This window comes from Pomacea canaliculata, linkage group LG2 (genome assembly GCF_003073045.1).
Source record: "Pomacea canaliculata isolate SZHN2017 linkage group LG2, ASM307304v1, whole genome shotgun sequence".
NCBI classification, from domain to species: Eukaryota; Metazoa; Mollusca; class Gastropoda; order Architaenioglossa; family Ampullariidae; genus Pomacea; species Pomacea canaliculata.
The window spans coordinates 20,411,750-20,425,057 of NC_037591.1; the positions used below are offsets into that span (position 1 = coordinate 20,411,750).

General features: G+C 41.3%; 2 protein-coding genes across 2 annotated transcripts; one reads left to right on the plus strand and one right to left on the minus strand.

Annotated features, from left to right (window-relative positions):
• Positions 1-394: 394 nt before the first annotated feature.
• Positions 395-7,070, minus strand: LOC112556767 (spermine synthase-like). Its single transcript, XM_025226113.1, has 11 exons — positions 6,799-7,070; positions 5,543-5,669; positions 4,901-5,012; positions 4,465-4,529; positions 3,993-4,174; positions 3,449-3,612; positions 2,862-2,951; positions 2,552-2,663; positions 2,129-2,214; positions 1,656-1,765; positions 395-1,472 (listed from the first exon to the last, which is right to left on the minus strand). Exons 1-11 carry the CDS (start codon positions 6,854-6,856, stop codon positions 1,442-1,444), a joined length of 1,137 nt encoding a protein of 378 aa, XP_025081898.1. The 5' UTR covers positions 6,857-7,070; the 3' UTR covers positions 395-1,441.
• Positions 7,071-10,380: 3,310 nt separating this feature from the next.
• Positions 10,381-12,802, plus strand: LOC112556783. Its single transcript, XM_025226151.1, has 6 exons — positions 10,381-10,493; positions 10,737-10,922; positions 11,030-11,137; positions 11,380-11,473; positions 11,774-11,938; positions 12,554-12,802. The coding sequence occupies exons 2-6, from the start codon at positions 10,737-10,739 to the stop codon at positions 12,661-12,663; spliced, it is 663 nt and encodes a 220-aa protein (XP_025081936.1). The 5' UTR covers positions 10,381-10,493; the 3' UTR covers positions 12,664-12,802.
• The last annotated feature ends 506 nt before the right edge of the window (positions 12,803-13,308 follow it).

Sequence of the window (13,308 nt, forward strand, 5' to 3'; positions counted from 1 at the left end):
ACTATTTTCCCCTCTGTTTGACCCCGAAGTGTAAGGTGTAAGCGTGGCGTCTCACACACGTTTTAGTACGATGGTTGAGTGCAAGTGGTCGAGCAGTTCGAGTGCTGAGGTGCCATGTGCGTTACTGAAGTAGTTTTTCTCGCTTTGGTTCACCCCCCAAAAACAAACAATACACGTGCCTTGACGGGATTCGCTGCGTGAGCCAGCAGAAACACTTTTATTGACGTCAGTCCAGTCTGTAATGTCGACTGATCAGTTGTGAGTTTGTGATCTCCAAGCTTTTGTACGTGTTATCAATGGACACAGGTCAACGATTTTAACTTCTGAGCGCTATGAAGAAACCGACTAGGAGTGTGCCATGCATATTTTACACTTGTAAATTGCGCACTCGACGTGAATACCAGAACACTTTATTGAACGCTATAGCTTTGAAGATGGTGATACAATTAAGCTCCTATATATGGACAACAGATATCCATAAACCCTGAAGTCGAAGTAACGAGAAGCTTAAATCTTTGTACGTTTACACTCAGTCAAAAGTCATGTTATAGTCTTTACATTTCTGAAAGGAGCGAGCAAAAAAACTCCTTTTTATATACCTAATAATAATGTATAGAAAATTCAACACACAATGGACCTAAGTATTCTAGTACCAACTAGAAATACCAGTACACACTCACGTATATTTTCCAAAATTTTAATGTCAACAGACCTTTCGAACTCACCTACAGACACTGACACAATAAAAGAGCAAGCTGAAAATAATCGTGTATGCCGCGATAATGATATACGGAAGATTGCCTTAAAACAAAAGTGATAAGCATTTGCATACCAACTGCGTTTTTGGTTCTGCGAAGTGACAAACAGTAAATGTTAACATTCTTTTTTTTCGTGTGTATATAAACGTGTATGTGTCATTGCGAGACCTTTACATTAGAATAGTAAAAACTGTTATGAATCTAAAACACAACTTATTCTTTTGCAGTTTATTTTTGATATTTGAAGCTCGGATTACGTCTTTGAAACCTGAAAATGTTGAAACTATCCGAACACGAACACTCAAAGAAAATATACAATGCAACTTTTCCCGTTTTGCATATAAGGATTAAATAAACTGCTGGCATGTAGCTGGTCTTGGTAATAATGTCTTGCCAGCAGAGCTCTTTAAGTTGTTTATGTTATCTTGTTATCCTTCTTTTGTCGCATTAGATGGCAAGAAACTGATCCAGTGGTCGTCACAACCTCTTTCATTCGTTGAACCATGTAAAAAATGTCATACACACTTTCCACCATTCAGTCGGAACACTAAAGCTGTAATACAAATGTTTAAGACTGCAGATACTCTTTTGGTAATCAGTGAGACGAACGTTGAAAAGGTTTGTTGTTGCATCAGCGATGGCTAGAAATACCTGGGGCGTTGTTTTTCTCATGTTGACAACCGCTATGCTTTCACAGCTTCGTAAAAGCAATACCTGGAGAGAGTTTCATGCAAACGATTACTCACTAGCCTGTTTCGAGCACACAAACAGTTCATGTGAAGTCTAACAGCTCAACATAAGCTAACCACGAGATCACAGTTCAAATAAGTAATTTAAAAGCCCTTCTTAACCAGGTAACAAGAAAACTAAATGCTAAAGACGAGAAACAGTGCATACGTTTCGAGGAAGGAGGGTACGTGGTTTTCGTATCTGGTAAAAGTGAAGCCTATGTCTCTCAACTCTTGCTCGATTCTCTCTGTGTAGCCCTTGGCACTGAGTGTGTTCCCCTGTCATTATAAACAGTCACATTTAAACAATTTAGACACTTTCCGTCAGTCTTTTGAGTATGGCTGCTTGCTTGCATTGTTTGATAATATATTACAATTCTGTCTGAAACCACGCCTTTGCTTGGCTAATAATACATAATACTAACCATTGCTAGCTCTGTGCTTGTAGAGTTTCTCACAATGATTAGAAACTCCGTGTGTAATTCTTTTGGTGATGCTGAGTGAGAAAGCAAAAATTTGTTGTTCTTTCTGGAAATTAATTCTTTGAATAACAATTTACACAATACTTAAAAGCGTTGTTGATGTCATTGTATTTATATTGTTATTTTTGTTGTTATAATAGTAGTTTTTGAGACAACACACCCTGGCAAGGTATTTCCCTCCATCAGCCAAGCACTTGTAACTGAGTTCCATCAATATGTTGTTAGTCTTGAAGTCGTAGGAAAAACCTAGATATAAAATTTTGAAACTTTGGTTTAATGTTTTAGGATGTTTGACACATAAATCAGTGACAGATAATACTAAATTCTCTCTTCAGTGTTAGATGTAGCTGTTTCTTGTCTTGTAACTTTTCATAACTTTAAGTATTAAGAAATCCCGATCAAAATATTAAAAAAGTTTAAACTATACTGGTAGGCAAAAATCTTAAAGAGAATTTGGTAGAATCAGGTCATGAAAAACAGTCTTGATATAATCAGATCATGAAAATAGTATTTTCATATTATAGTGTTGGATCAGATCATGAAAACTATGAGTACGAAATAAACACTAATGTTGAGATAATACCATATTTGTCTTTGGTCACTGAGAACTCAGTCAGATCATTGATGACGTAGTCAAACTTGTGTTCTTGCTCTACACTGTCTTTGAGAACCTCCACACAGTCTTTCACCATGATCTGAATGAATGGAAGAAGAATAACTCTCATGAAGTTTATACATCAATATTTTATGTGAAGATGTCAACTAAACGAAAGGCAACACGAAAGACATACTATTAGAAAAGGGAACTACAAGTAAATACGATTACCCATTGCATGACCAAGGTTGTGTGAATACAGATATATGACACAGGGTATTTATTGTTTCAGGCTTACTGTGTAGGAGTCTGTTTTGTATGTGTCGAGCACACTGCCGCAGAAAGATCGCATGTAGCGGGCACACGCCTTCATGACCTCTTCATCAATCTGGCCACACCTCAAGGAACATTTCGATTTGAAATCCGAGACTTTAAACACTAGAGTTTTGTTTCAAACAAAAATTCAGAACATTTGCACTGTGTTTTACAAAGGTTTCAGTTCATCTGTTTTCAGCAAGGATCATGTCTCTTCGCTGCTCTGCTTTTCTAGCCATGTTGGTGTGAACAGCTGAGCAGACATAATAACATTGCTGCGGAACCTGAAGCCTTCACACCAATTAAGCGAATATTAGAGATATTAAGAGAATGCATGCATTTTCATGACACAATTCCAGATAGGACCACCCAGAAGTAACTATTAGACTTCACTCTTCCCGTAAAGCATCTCATATCATCTAGCGAACTAACCAATCGGCGTACACATGTAATGCCATATAAATGTCACTAGAGCAATGTTGACAGGACTTTCAGACTCGTGAAAATGTCACCACTTCTCAGATGACAGAGTAGGCCAGAGAGCACAACTAGTGAATGTCTAAAGGATACTTCTGCCATCAAAACATGGCGAGGTGGTTTAGGCAGGGAGGTCAGCAAATTTAACAGCCCGCCATCACCGCCTCCTAGAATAAGAACAGACGCTCCATCATAGTTGTTCCCACGGTTCACCCCCAGCACTGTCTGGTTGTAGATGTCGTCACTTTCACCAATCACTGCAAAAATCGCAGAATATCAATTTTCTTCGGGCCCACACCCTCTCTCCCCTCTCACTCACTTTCTACCCACACTCACTCTTCCATCATTTCTAGAATACACATCTGTACTACTCCATTTGCACACGCATGCAAGTATTCTGAGGCTGCATGCTTTGAATAAAAACCTCCTGCATGTACTTAATCAACTTTATTTTAAAGCAGGTTTAGCAGTCAGATGTTTGTTATGATATTAACGCTATGTTGAAGTAGAAGTCCAATGTTTGCTATGATGCCAACATTGTGTTGACGAAGTAGTCCACCTTATAGGTGCACAAAACGAGACGAGAGACGAGAGCTCGTAAAGTCTACCGTCAACAGACGTCAACAGAAACACTTACTGACGTCATCATCAAGCGTCAGCACGCGGCCGTACACACGTGACTGCAAGATGCGGATGACCTGATAGGGGGAAGTTTTTTCATAAACAAGTTCCGTGTAGTCCGTCTCTGTCAGACGCTCGTCCCCAAGCTCTGTGTAATTCTTTGGCAGTCGGCATGGTCTTCTCACTGGCACGTACAGGCTGACAGACAGACATACATTACTTACACTAGCAGCGGCAATACGCAAGATTCTGGCTTGAGAAACCAACACAGAAATAATTGCCGAGGTCTCTGGAAAAAATTGGTCTAAATAGTGAAATATTTTCAGTGCTGCTTTTCTGAATATTGAAACTTCAGCCTTTTATCTGTTTTCTGCTCCACAAACAGAGGAAGATGAACATAAATAATATAAATAAGAAAGAAAGATTTACGGTTAGGAAATACTAGTTTACAGAATGGCTTCAGCTTGAAGACAACAAGAATGTCTGACCTTTTGGAACGGACGCACATCTCTCCAAGACATTTTTGTATCCTCGTGTCCAGGATACGTATGAACTGAGAAGGAAAAATAACCCGTTTGTAAATAAAGGCTAGTTTTATCACTCGTTGTACTGTACAGCGCGTGTTGTTGTTAGCTCATTTGTGAAACTCAAATTTTTTTTTCGACAAATTATTAGTTTTATTGAAAATATATATTTTAGTAAGTCCTCAGTAGTTGTAGAATTAGAATGTTCGGAAAACACAGTGAGACAAATATGCAATTATTTTGCAATGCTCGGCACAAATACATAAAAACTGGGAAGAATAAAATTGTTATGATCTGCTGAATGATATGGTGTGAAATAGTCTACTGCCTATAGTACAGCATCTGAGTACAGCCCGTCTCTAACATGAATCCATATTAATACAGGTTTATCAGGCTCTACCTCCAGGTCATAAGGTTTGCTCAGTGGCAACATCTCGTCGTCCTTCTGGCACGGGTGTTCCACGTTCATTGTTAGCAGCCCTTGTTTATGATAGTATATCGTAGCGTAACTTCTGTAACAAACAAAATAACTAAACATATAAACAAATTAAAATACCTATCTTAATGCTTTCCAGTCTTGTAGATGCCATTGCTACAATTGCTTCCTGTTCATAAACTGCATAAAAGTGTATTCTAGTGACCGTTAAATGTAAAGATATGTATAATTATATATTCACACACACACACACACACACACACACACACACACACACACACACACACACACACACACACACACACACACACACACACACACACACACACACACACACACACACACACATACTTTACTTGCACATTGCAATGAATATTGTTTGATATTGTTTCAGACCATACCTTTCCTCCATGTTCACAAGAAATGTCTTGTAAGGTCCCATAATGTCATTAATAATGTAAAGTAGATAAATAATTACTACACATTGACAACACACCGGACTACACATTGACAACACACCGGACTACACATTGACAACACACCATCTACACATTGACAACACACCATCTACACATTGACAACACACCATCTACACATCACACAAACCTTCCTTTAGAACCCACAGCGAAGACCACGTTGTCCTCTTCACACGGACTTGTAATGTTGTTTGGGTAAACAATGAGAGCGTCCGACAGAGCAAGAGCCAGAATATCGGGAACAACAGTCCACACATCTGCAACAGTTGTTTTTGTCCGTTAGGTTGCTTTAGTTAGAATATCATATACTGAGTAAATAATGCCACACGCACAAGAAAACATCGTGTGAGTTGAAACAGCGTGCTTGTTGGTGTGCGTGTTGCGCGTGCATCAGCAGATACACACAAACTATCCACCCTTGTTATAGAAAGAAACTTTAGTCACCAACTCTCCTGTGAATGTTTTGCACACGACTGTTAGTTTTACTTCGAAAGCTGGCGAAAGCGTGAAAAAAAAGGCGAACGAGAACAACATCCTTAAAAAAAGCTGTTTGATCCAAACTGCAGAGGTCATGCAAAGATTAGCCACGTGTACAGCCCCAAGAGGATTTATTTATTGCATGTCCTAACTCTCACACAGAAAAGAAAACACAGAAGAGTTTGGTTCGGATCTCTTATCGGGACACGTTGCCATCCTCCCTTTTCCACAGTGCGAAATAGAAGTACCTTGCTGTCGCACAAAGCAGCCGGCTGGATGATGACCAACTGGAAGCATTTGATGAATATATCAAACAATCCATAAAATGGAGAGACATAGTGTCCGTGATTGTTATTGAAATCCACCAAGACACAGCATGATGACCACGAACAATAATCCCTACATACATCTGTAGCACACACCTTCAGACCACCTGCTCGTCATCATCATAGCTGTGATGTGCCAAACCATCACGTGATCACACGTCGGCTGTGTTCAATGCGGTTGAACTAATTCAGAATAAGCAAGAAGTATAACTGCGATAATACTCCCAAGCAAAGAACATATTTGAATTACTTTTTCCTTTTTAGTCTACACATCTGTTAACTACTTACATTACCTAGCAGGTAAGCAGGTCGTTAGCAGTAAACTCAAAGCTCTCTCTCCATACAAATTTCATCGGTCTGAACAGTTCTTGAGCATTGCCATGAGCGACCGGCAGAGTTCAAACCTTAACACCTTGGTACTGAATGTACTAGACAACACCACAAGAGAACTTTAAGACAGCAAAATCACATGAAAGATGTCTGAAGACCATTTTTCCAAATAAAGGATCTATAAAGGAAACCTGGACATTAAAGTTCCCAACACACACACACACAAAATTATTATTAATAATAATAATTCTACCTTCCATCGTAACTCCAGCCTTGAGTTCATAACTAAGGATCAGGGTGCAGGTTCCCATGATTGGTGATAACCAGTAACAAGCAATCAGCTAGGCTACGTGATCAGATGAGTTCTTTTTTCTTTCTTTCTCTTTCCTTTCCTTTCCCTCTTTCTCTCTGCGACTGGAGGGTTTCCCTCTTCAAGTGGCGGCTGCGGTCCGGGGTCTGTCCAGTGCGCGGAGGATGGCGAGGTTTTTTAATAAGACCACCAGTGACGTGCCCCCGCTGGCGCAGTACGTTTAGTCGATGCTTAATGACAGTTTGCTTCAGCTGTGGTGTCTTGCCTCAAATTAAGCCAGACTGCCTGCTGCATTTATTAACGCCAACAAACGGGACTATTTTTTTACTACTAATATTGTAAGGCAATCTTGACCTGAGTCAACCTTCATCAACGATCTCTTTAACCAGCCTGTCGGTTAATAAGTGTTGATGGTTGATTTGTCAAACTGTAAAGTACATGCGGGCGTGCGTACTCACGTGTTTGAACATGGAAATATATGGTCCTGCTCCTCTGTGTGCGTGCGTGCGTGCATGTGTGTGTTTATCTGTGTATGTGTGTCTGTGTGTGTGTGTGTGGTATGGTGCATGCTGACATAATTGCTCTTTCTCCATTTGATTGAGAAGAACTGTCAATGGTGTTAGTATTATCGCTCCTTTTTAAGTTATGGTGAACTTAGTTCCATCATGAGAGATAGGAGATAACTATTTGAGTGATGCTGACATAAATGACTGACCCATCGATACTTTAAGCAAGCCGACGATGAAAGCTTAGGATCAAAGACGTCTACAAGTACCGGGAAAAGCCTAGGGGATGGTGGAGTTTGGTGCGAGTCTTATAGTCAATGAATATAGTCAACCTGACCTCCATTTGTTTAGTCATTTAAGTGCATGAACTCCTGCGGTTGATGGCTTTACCGATGGACTCACTGCCAAACATGGCAAACTCATCGACCTCGAGTCTGATGTGTGGGTTTGAAAATAGCAGGGAGTCCTAAATCGTGTCGCATTCATGTACAGTCATGTACAGTCCTGTATAGTCGTGTACAGCCATGTACAGTTATACCTCTTTGTCTTCCAACTCAACATGTGTGCGACAGCAGCAGTGGTGGTGGTGGTAGTATTGAGGGCAATAATGGTCTTGAGTTCAATGAGAGTCAATGTGTTGCTCTGCGACAGTTTGTTGCTAATATTTATTCACGAGTATCACGTGTCAGCACTGAAGAGGGCTGAAAAAAGATGGTGCCGAAGGTAGTGATGATGTTTTCTTTTTCTTTTTATACGATGGTGTCGGTTTAGTTGATGTCCAGGTAATGTTCAGGTCATGTCCAGATAAAGCTGACCTCGCGTGGGACTCCATGGGGTGCACAGAAAGGATAGCACTTTGTAGAGAGCGGAGGAACTAGATGATGGATGGTAAATGAAGTTTTTCAGTTTCTATGTTTTGGTCAGCTCCGTCTGCAGATAAAGCAAACAAAAAAATTCTCTTAAAACCTTGTGACAGTTAATCTGGCGAGCATGGCGAAGTGTCGCGGTTTAACAACGAAAAGAATGACAACTAGACAACAGCTTTATTCGGTCAAGTCTGCTCAGTCGTGTCAGTCATCTGTCAGTCTTCCTACTGGTAACGTCACAAGTGACGTGACTTACTTTCATTCACTCTTTCATACAATTAATATATACAGTTTATACACATATTGAGACAGACAAGAACAAAGAAGTAAAGTCCGATCAAGTGGGTCCAAACTCTCAATTGATCGGCTTGACAGAGAAGGACAGTCAACATGCAGATAAACAGCCATGAACATCTTTGTTTTCCGCTGGAGACCCAACCCCTAGACCCGGCAGGACGACATCTGTTGTTAATGAAATGGTCCTCATCACAGCCGGCTGGTCAATCGAAGTGTGTCTGTCATTTGCGCTCTGGTCTGTGACCAAGCCCCTCGTCATATTGCAGGTATCAATATTAAATTCTTTATGTAGTGGTCTTTAACCCTTTTAATCTCAGGCCTTTTCTTCTTGTTGTTTCGTAATTAATCCCACCACAAATTTTCCCAGGCACCCAGAATCAGATTTTAAAAGCGGTCGGAGATTGGCTGCATTGGGAAATTTATTAGCCAGTTTGATCAGTTACGACATATGTTCAACGGGTCTCACACAAATATGATTGTGATGTTTGACTCGTTTAGTCTGGGGACTACCATCACCAGGTCCCTCCACTGCACGGTCCTCAGTAGTAGCTGTCTGCAGGTTCACCCCGGAGGATCCAGTTCTCACACTTTGGCATACCCCACGTCCCTAAAGACTACCCCAGAGACTCGACATCTTATGTAATGTAGTACCTAGGTGTCTCAAATAAATGAAGGTACATCAACACAGACATTTCGGCTTATATAAACTATTAAATGGCAGATGACCAACAGGCTTAACAATTCTGAAGATTATAAAACTATTATCAGGTATCTGTCATGGAGTTTAGGTGGCACAAAGATCATGCCTAAACATTTAGCCCACGAGGGTGTTAAACATCGTGAAAGCTAGGCATCATTTACTTGTGTTGTTTTTGTTTGTTTAAAGAAACTAATCTTATGTGTGTCTAGTATCTGACACTTCCGCCGTTACTTTCAATCTGCTTATTGTACTAAATGTAAAACAACCCTAATGATAATGACAAGGCAGGAAGAGAAGAAACGGACTGACTGACAATCTCATTACTTCTTTCGTCTTAATATTAATTCATTTTAATGCCTCTTTGTGATTAGTCCACGGGCGTGAGCCGCTCCTGACGAGTTGGTGCAGATGATCGATACTCAGGGTGATGTCGGCGAGGACACACATCCGTAACAAGACAGGCGTTCAATATGGCGGCCACGTGGTACGTTCACGTGTAGCATGACTACCTACAGGACTACAGCTTTGTCAGGCTGGTAGTCTTTTGGCTCAGGCTAGAGGGCTATACTGTCTTATCAGACATTTTCTGCCTACATATTCATCTGCACAAACCCATGTGCCTTCACACACACACACAAACGCACGAACCCCGGCTACAATCGTTCACGTTGACACCAGCACGAATCTTCCAATGATCATCCATTTTCTCCCACCTCGATCTCTGGGTCGTTCATTAACTCACCTCAGGGAAACGGATAGTCGAGTGGTTGGAGAGTGCTGACGTCCGAACTGAGAGCGTGCTGGTTCAATACCCGACTAGCGCAGTTAACTTACCCCAGTCTACCCAGCTGGTGGGAACGGGTACCTGACTCGACCCCAGGGCTGGGGAAGGTAAGGCAGCGAGGGAGAGATGGGCACCGCCCTCGTATACACCTGGGACCGAGAAAAGTGAAGTTTCTAATTCCCCCCACTCCAAACGACCTGAAAAGGTAAGGGAATGACCTTTACCTTTATTTATCTCACCTCGTCCACTCATTCACTCACGATTAGGACACTCACGTGCACACGCATACACTCTCTTACACAGCTTTCGAGAACAATACTATAGCTTTCATAGGAACCTATATTTTGCCAGATTAACAGAGCATATTTTTAAGTTCTGTTCCAGTTCTTTAAAACCACTGGATCGTCTTATCTTCAAAACTGTTTTCTGTGGCAAGCGTCGTGTTGCTGGTGTTATCAGTAGCACGGCGACAGCCACCTGTAAAGGTACGTTAATGTTTACAGACGTTTACAACTGTAAGTACTTCATAGTGTTAAGATTGTACAAGTCAATGCATGACTAAGATATAGCTAATATGGTGAAGGAAACTGAATAACTGTAGTACCCACAAGATTTGTTTATCAAAATAACAGCCAGCCCCGCCTCTGCTCAAGTTGTCTTGTGTGAGCGTTTGTCAGTTGGCTTCAGTGCAAGTAGGTGTCCCATAATACCTTCACACTCTTTTTCAGATGCAACATACGATGTGGCTGTTCCTCTTTTTGGCATTATCTACCCAAACTGGTTGGACTTTCAAGATCTCGTCCTTTTTATCGCCTACAACTCCGGCATCTGACTTTTGCGTGGCTAAGGAGTTCATTGCAGGTCAAGCCATCATGTCAGGGACGCTGATCGATGGAAAGCAGACCATAAGCAAGGTGAGGACAGTCATCTTAGCTGACTAGTAGACATTAATCAAGTGTTGCAGAATATAAGAAATAAATAGTATTAAGCATCCTAATGACTAAATAGCCATTTCTTACAGAGGATGACCATGATGGCTTACTCAGCGAAGCTGAAAAAGGTTCAGTTCCGAGATCTGCCCTCTGAAAGAATGCCATATGGAAGAAGAGTGCTCTTTGACTACCCAGCTGTAAGTCAGTTAGCAAGTCTATTGACAATGACCCACAAATGTTTGTGCTACGTCTGTAATTCTATTGAGCACACAAATGCTCCCCCTTCATCATTTCCATCTGTCTTACACTAACTGACACTACTGTCCTCACTCTATGTTATTGCAATACTTACGAAGTCTGTGTGTGTACTTCATTGTACTGGGCTTGGGGTCACGGCAATCCGTAATAATTAAGGAGAAACAGTATGCTCTGTGTACAGGAAACTTTGTATACAGTCACTTACCACACCGACATCAACGCCACCTGCACCAAACGGCGGCTTCTTGAACCATTCAAAGAAGAGTGCATGCCAGGTACCGCCAACGGCCGCAGTATTTAAGACATGTGTGACGTCACTGTAGGACGTGTTTGCCGTTAACCACGGTATAACTAGATGACGTGCTTGGTTACATCACTGACCTGTCGTGTGACGTTTAGCTGCTGTGACTATTGAGCGGTGAGGTCAATGTAGTTGTCGTACAAGTGAAATGTAGTTCTGTCTTAACTGTGTTTCCTGGCCATGACGATAGAAGACCTAACCTCAGGATGATCAAAACGTAACCGTCTCTAATGTTACCAGTGACATCAGACTTTTTTCTTGTTTGTGGATGTAGAAAACTCCACAATCGTCTTCTCGGACACCCTGTACGGTGCAGGAGCCTTCACCACGGTCGGCTGGGAAATAACAGGAACGATGGATGGAGGGGTGCGCTTTCATGTGTCCATGACCAACGAACATCTGCCCATGTTTGAGGAGACGTATGGAGTCTCGAATGGAAGTATGTTCCCAGTTTGTATACATCTGCGTGCACACACAGACACACACATACACAATTCACATCAACAGGTGAATGCACAGGGATGTGGTTAGTCTTCTTTTCTTCCTTTTTGTCCTAATTCCTCCATCCCGTCCTTCCTTCGCTGTGCGCAGACGGTCAAGCCTGACAACTGTCACGCACAAGTATTTAACTATAGCATGTAGAAAATAGAAAATTCTCAACCTGAATCCCAATTCATAATAAGTGTTTAATCAATGAGCCGAAATGTATCTTTGCTGGTTAGAGATAAATTTTCAGTGGATATACAGACGAAGTCTCTGTCTCTTTCTATTTCACTCGCGCACACACACACTCACACGTGTACACACTATATTTCCTTCTTTTCCTCTTATCATTGTATATACATAAACTGGAAGATAAATATATGGACTTACACTAGTAACAATAAATAATTATATATCTCGGGTCGTTCACTTGCGCGCGGGCGCACACACACACACAGGAACATTATTTGTTTCTAAAATTATCTAATGTGTATTGATCACTATTCACATACCTGTCTGTAATTAACAGACTGAAAAGAATACTATAACATTATCTTTGTTTGTTTCACAGGGCCCTTCTTTCAGAATGTGTTTTTCTACAACGCGTCTCTGATTAACTTCCACCCTGACGACTACATCTTCAGGCCCCCAAAGAATTGTACTTTCGTCACCTGGTCGTAACACAATGTGTCCTACGAGGTTAATAACTGCCCCGAGTTCGCATCCTGTGATGCCTACAGAGGGCTGGTGCTGAAAGATAACTATAGTGAAGCGCGTGGTTGTGTAAAGTTAGGCGAAGGAGATAAAAGTTTTGCCTGAACATGCTTTTGTTATTGTCCCGCCACAAGTCACTTTCATCTTAGCCCTTCTCGTTTGCCCCTTTTACTCTTCTTTAAATTCTCTTCCTTTTCTCCAGCCACTTTATTCTCCCTCCTCTCTCTCTCACACAGACACACGTCAGCACGTGCACAGCTCACGTTTATTTATCAGTTAAGTAATGTACATCTTCTGTGAGTCCACAGACAGCTTCTGTATTTTTCCTCTCTCTGTACCTGAGCATGCGTGTGTAATCCTTACGACTGCGATGACTACCACTACCACGATCATTTCAGGTGACAGGTTGCCGAAGGCAATATAATCGTTAAAGAGACTGTGACGTGTCATCATCATCATCATTAGTTTTGTACATAGTCTACTCGGCAATATTGCACGAGCTGCGCTCTCGGATAAGTAAAGTGTTATCTTATATAATGTTTGCTGCGAGTCATTTTCAATCGCCTCAAGATCGTCATTTAGGAACTTTTAACAGAAAGGCAGATATTCTTA

What these genes read in the sequence shown, in the direction of transcription:
- LOC112556767 (XM_025226113.1), bottom strand. Translation starts at nt 6,856, where the DNA reads ATGGGAACCTGCACCCTGATCCTTAGTTATGAACTCAAGGCTGGAGTT. An exon ending in GGCTGGAGTTACGATGGAAG is followed by an intron (nt 5,670 to 6,798) that starts GTAGAATTATTA and finishes CAACTGTTGCAG; the next exon opens with ATGTGTGGACTGTTGTTCCC. An exon ending in GCCATGTTTTGATGGCAGAA is followed by an intron (nt 2,952 to 3,448) that starts GTATCCTTTAGA and finishes AGGTGTGGCCAG; the next exon opens with ATTGATGAAGAGGTCATGAA.
- LOC112556783 (XM_025226151.1), top strand. Translation starts at nt 10,737, where the DNA reads ATGCAACATACGATGTGGCTGTTCCTCTTTTTGGCATTATCTACCCAA. An exon ending in GAAAGCAGACCATAAGCAAG is followed by an intron (nt 10,923 to 11,029) that starts GTGAGGACAGTC and finishes CATTTCTTACAG; the next exon opens with AGGATGACCATGATGGCTTA. An exon ending in TGCTCTTTGACTACCCAGCT is followed by an intron (nt 11,138 to 11,379) that starts GTAAGTCAGTTA and finishes CTCTGTGTACAG; the next exon opens with GAAACTTTGTATACAGTCAC.